The following is a 12,474-nucleotide window of genomic DNA, read 5'->3' on the forward strand; positions in this document are numbered from 1 at the left end:
ATAGGTATATATATATATATATATATATATATATATATATATATATATATAATTTTTTTTTTTTTTTTTCGTCAGAATATCTTATATAAGTATTATACATTTTTTTATAATTATAATATACATATTATTGTTAATTTTTATATAATTAAAGTAAAAAAATTTCAGAAAATTTTTTTTTATTTGGAAACATTTAGATAGAATTTGTAAATATGGAAAAGTTGTGTATATATACAAGTAAAAGAAAAAGATACAAATATGTATTTATGTTTTATGCATAATTACTAATGATATATTATATATTTACATATATATATATATAATTAGAAAACTTCAAAAAAATACACATATATATATTTGTGCTACAAACAGAAGATAATAAAAAAAAAAACCTTTATAAATATCATAAAAAATAAAAAAATAATGACAAAAAATAAATCTAAATGTAAAATTTATAACAAATTAAAAAATATAAAAAATTAATAAAATAAAATATTAATAAAAAAAAAATTCAAATAATAAAATTTTTAAATATAAATTATTCAAGAAATTTTCTAATTTTATTTTTGGGTATTATGAAAAGCTGTTTTTTTTTCCTTATTTTATAACAATAAAAAATTATTTTAAAGATACAACTAATAGCTTATTGGTTAAAATATTCATTTTTAAATTTCTGCAACTCTTTTTTCTTTATAAAATTTTGTAACTTTTATAATAAATTATATGTATTTTCTATTAATTAAAGAAAATTATATTCATGTATTCATTTTTTATATGTATCCTTTTCTTCTATTACCTAGCATTGAAGAGGTCTTCCTTATTTTTTTATTTTTTTATAAAAAAATGTTACAAATACTTCATTGTTTTAATATAAATATAACTAAATATTTCTTCCTACTACAATTAAAAAGAAACTTTTCAAAAAATAGTAACTTATATATAAAAATACTTCATATTTAAAATGAATATGTAGGCACTAAAAAAATAAGAACAAAAAAAAAAAAAAAAAGAATAATACATAAGAATATTATAATAAATATGTTTTTATAACAAAAAAAAAATATAAGGTATATTAAAAATAAAGTAAAATAGTATGAAACGAATTAGAAAATTGCCTAAATGAATATATTTTACAAAAATAGAAATATTAAAAAATTTTGATGAATCATTGGAATAAATTAGAAATATAATAAAGACAGAGAAAAAATTATATATGAATGAAAAAAAAAAAAATATTTAGATACATGAAAAAAAAAAAAAAATATGTATATATGCTTTAAGAAAAAAAAAAAATTAAAATGTTTTTAAATTTTAACATAAAATATACTAACAAAAATTTTTAATATATTTTCGAATATTTTTTGTTTTTTAATAAAAACTGTTTCATATAGAACAGCGTGAGTGTAATTAAAATTTAAAAAAATAGTAATTTGGCATAATTTTATACACTTTTTTGTATTTTTTTTTTTGTTGGTTGTTGTTTTTTTTTCTTTTTTAAATTTGTATTCTAAAAAAAAATAACAATAAGAGAAAGCTTAACAAAAATATTAAAACTTTTTTTTGTCATTAAAATTTTACGAATTAAATTTTTAAAATTTTTTTGTTGATTTTGCTTTTTATTTGAATTTTTTAGTATAAAGCTATTTAATAAAGCAAATATTTAGTTTTTTTTTGTTAAACATTAATTGTTTTTTTATCCCCATTTCTATTTTTTTAGAAATGGAAAAAAAAAAAAAATAATCTTAAAATGTGTATTTATGCTAAATAATTTTTTTTTTTTGTCTGTCTTAAAGCATAATAAAACTTTATGCATTAAGATTTCTTTTTAATTTAAAAAAAAAAAAAAAAATGAACTATGAAAAAAATAAAGTGCTATGGACGATTTTTACCAGAACAAGAATTTGATAAATATAGAAAAGAAGAGAAATATTATATAAAAAAAGAAAAAGTCTTAACAAAAGTTTATAACGAAAATAAATCAAATTTAAAAATTTATAATGACATATTTAAGGAAAGAATTAAAAATATATCTGATGGAATAAATAACTTACTTGTTGTATTAGATAATAATGAAAAAGACTTAAAAATGTTAACATTAGGTAACTATACTTCTTTAGGGATTATACAATATATAATAAATGATTTAGTGTATAATAAGAAAAATGATTATAAATATGTTATAAAATTTAGCTATTTTGAGATAATAAAAAATTCTGTGAAAGATCTCTTAAAAAAATATATTTTTATTGAAAATAATATGATTGATGCTGATAATTGTTCGAGTTATCTACCTAAAAAGTGTGACAAAATATATTCTACAGAAAATAACACATTGAATGTTAGAATTCCCATTCATTTTTTAAATAATATCAAAAATGAAAACAAATATAACAAATGTTGGAGTAAAAATATAGTAGAAAACGTTATAAAAAAAGAAACTAATAATATTTTACTTTATGAAAATGCTGATAATATCATAAAAGAAAAAAAAATGCAAAAATGCAAAAAACATAGTACCAAAATTAAAAATACACATATATGGGAAGATGATGAAATTAAAAAAATATATTTAAATGATAAAAATATAAAGCATATATTTGAATTACTATGCAAAAATAAGAAGAAAAAAGACAGAAGAAGTGTAACTTTTAAAATTTTTGAATTTAAAATACAATCAATGAAAAAATATAGCAATGATAATAAAGATATAAAAAATAGTTCTATAATCATAATTGGAGTTAATAACATTAAAAATGTAAATTGTTTTAAAAAGAATTTTTTATATTACTTTTTTGAATTTTTTTTAAGAATAAAAGAAAATTCTTATAATAAAGAAAAATCTTTTTTTGATACTAAGAAAAAAGCTATGATAATTAAATATTTAAATAGTCTAATAAAATTAAATAATTGTTCTGGATCTTTAAATATCTTAAATTCTTTTTCTTTTGAATTAAACTTCTTATATATATCGAATAATTTTTATAAATATAGAAATATAAATAAATTTATTTATGTCTATTTAAAAGATTTAAATGAATCGGAATACTTTTTAAAACCAAATACAATAATGTATTTAGATAGTGAATTCTATAAAATAACGGAAACTATATATATGTTTAAATGTTTATTAAATTATTACGATGAGTTCAAATCATCAAATAAAGAAATTTATATAAAATATTTAAATCTTGTGAATTATTTAATAAATTTAGAGTCATCAATTATTAATATTCAAAATAAAGAAACATATTATTCTATAGAAAATAATATCAATCACATTTTAAATATATACTATAATACCTCTGAAACAAATGAATGTGTTAATATAAAAAGAAGTTCTTCAATTAATATGAGAAACAGCATTGTTCTTGATAAAGAAATAAGAAATATAAATATAAATAAAAAGAATGATGATAAAAAATCACATAATAATAAATTTAAAAAACAGAATACTAAATATTTAGGGAAAATCTACGAAGATGATCAAAAAATTGAAATCCCTAAAGCTTTAGATAATTCTATACCAAAAGAAAATTCTGAGAAATATAAAATACATATAAATTTAAAAAATAATAAATATGAAATATTTGATAATGATAACAATAAAAATAATAATCTAGAAAAAGAAAAAATTAATTTAAAAATGAAATTTTGTAAAAATAATAGAGTTAATGAAACATTTTTCAATGATCTAACATGCGAAAATAATAAAATTAAAAAAAAAAAATTGATAAAAAAAAAAAATTTCTTAGAAAATGATATGAAAAATAATGATTCTTATATAAATAATCTCAAAAACATGAAAATGAATTTGTTAGAAACAACTCCTAATGGAGATAATATAAATGATATGATAAAATATAAAATGAAAGATGCCTATTCATTTATTAAAAATAATAATTTTATAGACAACAGAAATATGGATTCATTAAAATGTAAACTAAAAATATGTGTTCATAATGATATAAATTTAAAAAATGATTTTTTCAATATTGAAGACTATAAAGTAAATTTATATTCTAATAAAAGAGAGTTAAAAGAAAAAAATAAGAAAATAAAAAATGTGATATTAAAAAAGAACTTAAATTATAAAAGTATTGATTTAAAAACTAGGAATCTATTCAATAATACTATGAATAACGAAAATTATGATAAATCTATTGTTATTGGGAAACAAAAAAAGAAAAAATTTCTTTTTAACAATGATCTTGGCATAGTATATTTAGAGGAGTCTATTAGTTCATCAGAAGAAAAAAATAAAAAAATTATCTTATACAATATTAGGGAAAATAAAAAACTTCTAAAAAAAATATCTTCAGATATTGAAAAAAAAAAAAAAGTAGATAAAAGGGCGAACATTTTATTTTCTGAAGTAAATAAATACTTAGGTGAAAGATACGATAAAAAAAATTTAAGTGATGAAAAGCATAAGATATTGTTAAAAGAAAAAGAAAGGAGGGATTATCAAAATAAAATTATAAATGAAGAAAAACAAATCAAGAAAGAAGAGAAAAAAAAGAAAAAGAAAAAAAAGAAGGAAAAGAAAGAAAATGAGAAAATAAAAAAACATTGTAATATAGAAAAAAATATTATAGAAAATAAAAATGGATATAAAAAAGAAAATAGTAATTATCCTTTGAATTTACAAACAAATAATAATTATGAAAATAATTTGTTAAGTAAAAAAAAACATAAAATGAATAAAATTTTAAATCCACATGAAAATAATAATAGTATATCACTAGATAAAAAAATTGCATATGAAGAAAGCACAAGTTCAAATAGTTATTCATCTAGTTTTATTGCGGATAAAAAAAAAAAAAAAGGAAATCATAATTCAGACAAACGTACACCAAACTTTTATGTATTGCTTAATTCAATTGATAAAAATAAAAAATACTCCACGAAAGATTGTTTTAAAGACAAAATTAAATATAATTTTAATAATTCAAATTATAGTACTAATGACATATTAGAAAAAAAGAATAATGTTGAAGACAAAAAAAAGAAGGAATATTGCAATGAAACATTAAAAAACTTAGACGACAATTTTAAAAGTTCAAATAAAGTTTCTACTAAAAGCAAACCCAATAAATCTAATTATAATAATTTTTTTTTTTCAAATTCAGAAATTATAAGTCCAGATGACGAATTTGAAGAAACAAATAAAAACAAAGTGTATATAGAAAATGAAGACTTAGTTCATAGATATTATGATAAATACAAAACCATGAATATTACTGATAGATATATTTATAAAAATAAAGAATTTCCTATTAATAATCAAGAATGTTTTCAAGTAATAAGCAGTTGTAATAAGGATATAAAAAAGAAAAAGAATTTAAGTAAAAATAACTTAAATGGGAATATTATAGAAGTGTGTGAAAAACAAATGCATTTGAATAATTCTAATGAAAGTGCATTCTCATTTTCATCAAAAAATATAAATGAATTTTGTATCAAAAATAATAATTCAAGGAATAATCAAAATATTAACAAAGAAATAGTGGGTAAATTAAATTTATTTAGTTTAAATAGTAAATCATCATCTGAGGAACTAAAAAAAGAAGACAATAATAATTATGTTGAAGAATTAGAAAAAGAAAAACAGGAAAACAAAAAAGAAAATAATGATATAGATAATGAAATAAATAATTCAAATATATCATATCAATCTTCAACGAATTACAATAATAATAGCAATGAAGTTTATGTAAAAGCAATTAACAAAAATATAATACATTATCATAAAAGTATTAAAAAATTAATAAAAAATCACATAAAATTACTGAAAAAAAAACATAAGGAAGATACTAAAGATTTAATGCTTTTAAAAAAGATAAAATTTGCAAAAGGTGTTTTAAATGAATATGCAAATTTATTGAATACTGATTGTAATGATAAAGATCATAAGTTTTTATTACGCCATATTATTATAGACAGTAATAAACAAGGAAAAATTGGAGAAAAAAACCTATCAAAAATGAATGAAAGTAATGTTAATAATAATAATAATGAAGATAATAATAATAATAATAATAATAGTAATAATGATAATTATAATAATAATAATAATAATAATAATAATAATAATAATAATAATAATAATAATAATAATAATAATAATAATAATAATAATAATAATAATAGTAGTAATAATAATAATAATAGTAGTAATAATAATAATAGTAGTAATAATAATAATAATAGTAGTAATAATAATAGTAGTAATAATAATAATAATAGTAGTAATAATAGTAATAATAACAATAATAATAATGTAAAAAATCAATTAAAGGAAGTGTCATTATATGAGTTATCGAATGATAACCATAGTTATTTAATGAAAAAGTTTAATATATTTAGATATTTAGTAAATGAAAACTCTGAAAAAGGTATAAATAAAAGAGAACATGAAATTAATAAAAAAGAAATAAATAGAAGCAGTAAAAATATAATGATTAAAAATACAGGAAGTTTAAATGGAGAAGTTAAAGATTATGAAAATAAAATAAAAAATGAAAAAGAAAATTTTATTTTAAATTCAGATAAAATGCACTCAAATGGAGGCATGAAAGATAATGGTAATAATAGAAATTATAATAATCCATCCTTAAAAAAAATAAATAATTTTTTTGAAAATATAAAAGAAAATGAAAAATCTCCCTCAAAATATAATCATTATTCACATTTAGAAAACAAAAATAACAAAAAAATTATTTATGATCCAAATAAGAATTATCACAACGATCATTATAAAAAAAGTTGCTGTAGTTATATTAATAATCCCCAGAAAATGAACAGTATCTATGATAAAAATTATTACGATAATAAAAACGCAAAAAGCGAATATGAAAATAATTTATTAAATAAAATATTTTCAGAAAATGAAAATTACGAATCCTTTAAAAATTTAAGTAAAAAAAAAGCATCACTTACTAAAAATGAAAGTTCTAACACCCGTACTCATTGTTACAGTGAAACTCCTATAACTGATGAATCCTTGGAAATGGGTGAATATATTTCTTCTAAGGAGGCTACTAATTCTGATTTTGAAAATAAAATTATTTTAAAAGATAAAGAAAATGTATTTCCTAATGATAACCTTGATAGAAAAAGAAAAGACCCTAAAAAATTAATACATAAAAATAAAAGGCGTAGTTCACATAACCATTTTTTGGATCCTTATAATAGGATGAATATTTTTTCATATTTTTCCGATGATAAAATAAAGGGCAAAAATAAACAAATTTTATTTGGTAAATTCATAGATACTGTAGAAAAAAACAGTATATATAGTATCGAAAAAAAATTGAAAAGGCGTAATCTTATAAATAATATGAAATGTAGAGAATTAGAATTAAACGAAGATGAAAATAATAAGGATACATTTTATTTTAGAGACCTTGATAAAACTTTTGATTATGAAATTGAGAATTTGTCAAGACACAAAAAGAAAATAATTGATGAAATAAAAAATAAGAAAGAGATGCTCAAAAAATCCATAAAAAAGGAGGAAGAAAAACTAATTGAAATTCAACGTAAAAAAGAAAAAATGAATTATTTTTTAGTGAATGAATCAAAAAAATATAAAGAACAAAAAGACAAGGCCACAAGAGCTAACTGTATGCTTCTTAAGATACAGTATTTGGAAAAGCAAAAAAAAAAAAAATTAAAGGAAATTAAATTTGAACTTCAAAAACTAATATGCTTAAAAAAAAATGTGTACACATATTTAATGAAAGAAAATAATTTGAAAGTTAAAAATTACATAAAAAATAAACGAAACAAAAATTCATCTGACTCATCTTTATGTCATATAAATGAAAATAATAAGGAAAATAAAAATGATTATCATGAGACATACAGTTCCTATTTTAGTGAAATAAATAAAAATTACGAAAAAAAAAAAAGTAAAATTAATAAGACAAATATAGCAAATGAAAATAAACAAGATGATAGTATAATAAAAATAAAAGATTATAAAATTGAAAAAGAAGAAAGAAAAAGCAATAAATCTCTTATGGAAGAAGAAAGTGAAGACAACATAGAAAAAAATTTTGAAAAAAAGTTACGAATGAACAAAAAAAAATATGTACAGTTGTTGCGCGAAAATAATAGAAAAGAAAAAAAAAAAAATGTTGCACAAGATACTACTAATTTTCCAATGAATATAAATTTAAAAAAAAAATATATTGATAATAATAATAATCTAAATAATGAAAATAATAAAATAAAAAATTCAAGTATTTTTTCAAAATTTCCTGAAAATATTCAGAAAAATAAAAGAAATAAAAATATTTTGGTTGGTATAGAAAATAAAAGAGATTTGTCATCTACATTTTCTGAAGAAAATTTGAATGAAGTTGATTTTCATGAAAAAAATTCAGAAAACTTAAGTGTATTTCTTAAAAAAAATTCAAGCAAAAATACATCAAAAGATAGTATCATTAAAAATAATCATAAAATAAAAATAAATGACACTGACTTATGTGAAAACCATTTAAAAGAAAAAAATAAAATAAATAATACAAATAAAAAATTTATACGAGTTAATGTGCAAAAACAATCTTTGGATTCTCTTAAAAATTTTGATGATACAATAAACATTAAAAATAGCACTGAAAATTCTTGTAAATTAAATTCAAGTGAAATAAATAAGAAAAAAAAAGACAATATATGTAATTTTATATACCACAAAAATAACAACTTGGATGAAAATATTTTTAGATCATACAGTTATTCTAGTTGTGAAAACAACATAAAAAATGAAAATAAAGAAAATATAAAATTAACTTACAAAAATAGAAATATATGTAACTTACCTATTAATTCGAATGATTTTATAAATAAATTGACTAATTCACAAACTAGTATATATAGCAACAAAAACTTATCTTCTGATAATATATATGAAAAAAAAAAAAATCTGAATAATTTCTCAGATAAATTTTATCATAAATCATCAAAAAACAAAAATAGAAAAATACGTAACACGAGTAATAAGAAGAAAAATAAATTAAACATAGATAATTCAAAACTAGAGGTATTATCTACTTCTAATTATTCATATGATAAAAAATTAAATAAATTAGCATTTGAAGAAAATGCTAAAAATACAAAAAAATTTAAAGTAGGATTAGAGATTCGTAAAAAGAAAAACAAAAGAAAAGAAAATTCTTTTCATAAAAACTCAATAAATAAAATTGGAAATATAAATATTAACATAAAAAAATTAATTAAAAACAAAAAGGAAGAAAATAATTTTTCAGATTCCATAAGTTATATAGAAAATAAAGAGAGAGAAAAAAAAAAAAAAAATTTAGGAAAAAGGTTTTTGTCAGAAATACCACATAATGGACTTCTAAATATCAACATTTCAAATAAAAAAATGAATCCAATAAAAGATAATTATTTACATAGAAAGGATTCTTTTGTTAAAAATAATCAACAAATAAATGTACCATTAGAATATTCTTTAAATAACAATCGTCAGAGTTATAATTTAAAACCTGGATATAGGAAAAGGAGCTTTTACCAACCTTCAAATATTTATAATGAAAATGTACCAAATTCAAATAATGAATATATGATGTACATAAATAGAAATAATGGAATTATTTTTGATTATAAAAATATAAGTTCTAATGAAAATAAATACTACAAAAATAATTATTTTAATCCTAACAATTTAGTACAACATGAAATACCATCTAGAAATAGGAAATGTATTCCTGCAAATAATGAAAATGCAAATATTAAAAAAATAACTAATAAAAAGAATGAAAATATTGATAAAATTTCAATTAAAACTACTATAAATAGGCCTAAAGGGGCAACCATCCCTTGCATTAATTACGATACAAATAAATATAAATTTAAATTAGGATGGTGGAACTTTGGAGAAAAGTCTAAGCTGTTCTCTAAAATCGAAAATTATAAAGAAAATGTAAAAGAAAAATACTATAAACATAGAAATGAATGTAAAAACAGATCATTAACCACTACAACAAATAAATATTTTACAAAATTTTTGCCAAACGAATATTTTTATATTCCTGTTACAAATAAAAACTATTTTAAAAGTAAAAATTCATTACGCATAAAAAGTAACCCCGTTAGTGATTTTCATAAATTAAATTTAAAACCTATAACAGGATTTATGCAATCATATAAAAAAGAAAAAGCAAAAAAAAGTGAACCACGGAAAGCAGTGATAAAATTATCAAAGATACCATATGCTATAAAAGATTATAAATATATATATGAAAACAAAAATAAAAGTAAACAAGGATTAAGCTTAGGAAAAGTAGATGTTATTATTTCAGATGATGAAGGATCTAACTTAAATGATACATCAGGTTTTTTTGCCACAATATCTAAAAGAAATGACGACGAAGATAAATCTAAAGGTATTTTATTTAAATATAGGAAAAAATTAAATGATAAAATCTCAAATAATGATACAAATAAAAGCAAAAGCAGAAAAAAGGGAATTCAGGTGAGATTAAATAACGTCATATGTGATAGAAATAAAGAAAGATACACTATAAATAAATGTGTAGAATCATCTGAAGAATATGAAAATTCTAATGAAAAATCAGAAACGGAATGGGAGGATAATAATAATTTGAACAAAAAGAAAACTAGAAAAACTGTAGTCACAGTAAAAAAATATAAAATATCTTCAGATGGATCAAATTTTTCAAATCAAATAAATAAAAATAATAAAAAAGGAAAATTAAACTATTTAAACAAGAACGTAAGCAATAAAAATACGGAAGAACCTATAAAAAAATACAAGATTAAACTTAAAACAAAAAAAAAAGAAAAATGTCACAATGAGGAAGCAAATAGTTTTAGTTCATCATCTTATAAAAAAATTTACAGCAAGAAATATGAAGAATCAAATTATAAATCTAATAATAGTTCATATAGTATATCATCAATAAGTAGTCAAAATAAATTAAATGAAAATGAAATTTATGAAAAAGAGTATGCAAAAAAATATTCTAAAAACAATTTTAATGATAATAGCGGTGGAACAAATAATAAAAAAAATAGTAACGAACAAAGAAACTTTGTTGAACTAAATTATAAAAATGTAAATTTAAACAGAAAAAAAGGTTACTTTGATTATGATAGTGTATATGATGAAAATGATTCAAATAGTTACGAAGAAAATAGTTTATATAATGAAAAAAAATACAATAATAATTTAAGGATAAATTATTCGAAAAAAAAATGTGAAAACAACATAAATAAAAATTCAAAAAATTATTCAGACGAAGATATTTCAGGAGATTATATGGGTAAAAAATGCTCAAATGCAAGTAGTTCAAGCCAAAACAATTCAAGTGAAAATGATAATTATCAAAAAAATGAAAAAGAAAAATGCGATTGTAAATATTCTCATTTTAATAGACATTATAATTTTAATAACAAAAATTATCAAGTACCAAATAAAAACATGCAATATCATGATTCACCAGATAACAAGTATTACGGTGATTACATAGAAAAAGAATATGATGAAAACATTTATGAAAATTATTAACTAAAAAATAAAATAGAAAATAGAAGAATAAAATTTAAATTTGTCTAATATTTAAATATGTTTCTTTAAAATATTATTTTTTTCATAGATATAAAAATTAAGTAAAATATTAATATGTTGAGTAACATATTTTATATTTTAATAACATGACTTGTTATAATCCTTAATTTTTATCTAAATCTTGTTTAAATGCTAATTTTTAATAAAAATGATATAAAAAAGATTAAATTAAAAAAATAGTTAATATTTCTGAAAGTTTATAAAATAAAGTTTATATGTACAATATATAAAATGAAGATATTAACAATCTATTTATTTAATATATATATATATATATATTTTTAGGTTTATTTGTATATTTGTATCATATCATTATTTTCTTTTTGTTTTCTAAGAGTTCTAATATCATTTATTTATTATTATTTTTATTTATTTTATTATATATATATTATTGTGATTACCACAAAATTATTTGAATCAATTACAATTATTGTAAATAAAAGATTTTAATTTTTGTTTAGTAATATTTTATATATTTATCGTTTGAGTATAATACGAATATTGGATTTAATCTTTTAAAAACATAAAAATAAAGCAAATTATATTTTCATTAGTATTAAGATGAAATCCAAAAAATTAATGAAAAAATTTAAATATTTAAATTATATGAAATAAACAATATATAAAATTATCTTTAAAATATATTAATTTTTACCTTTACATTAAATTAATTTCTTAAAGTATACCTTTCACAAATAAAATGTTTACTGTTTTCTAAAATACTTAAAATCTATATGTTCTTAATATTTTTAATAAAACAAGAACATTATTATATGATGTTTATTATTTATATAAGAAAAAAAAGTAATATTCTCCATTTTAAAATTAAAAAAAAAGGGTTCACTAAAATTTAGAATTTT

General features: G+C 18.0%; 1 protein-coding gene across 1 annotated transcript; it reads left to right on the plus strand.

Annotated features, from left to right (window-relative positions):
- Positions 1-1,852: 1,852 nt before the first annotated feature.
- On the plus strand, positions 1,853-11,554 carry PRELSG_0938400 (conserved Plasmodium protein, unknown function; the record flags this gene model as incomplete). Its single annotated transcript, XM_028676835.1, has 1 exon — positions 1,853-11,554. The coding sequence occupies one exon, from the start codon at positions 1,853-1,855 to the stop codon at positions 11,552-11,554; it is 9,702 nt and encodes a 3,233-aa protein (XP_028533284.1).
- Positions 11,555-12,474: the final 920 nt, after the last annotated feature.

Source organism: Plasmodium relictum, assembly GCF_900005765.1.
Source record: "Plasmodium relictum strain SGS1 genome assembly, chromosome: 9".
Classification (NCBI taxonomy): domain Eukaryota; phylum Apicomplexa; class Aconoidasida; order Haemosporida; family Plasmodiidae; genus Plasmodium; species Plasmodium relictum.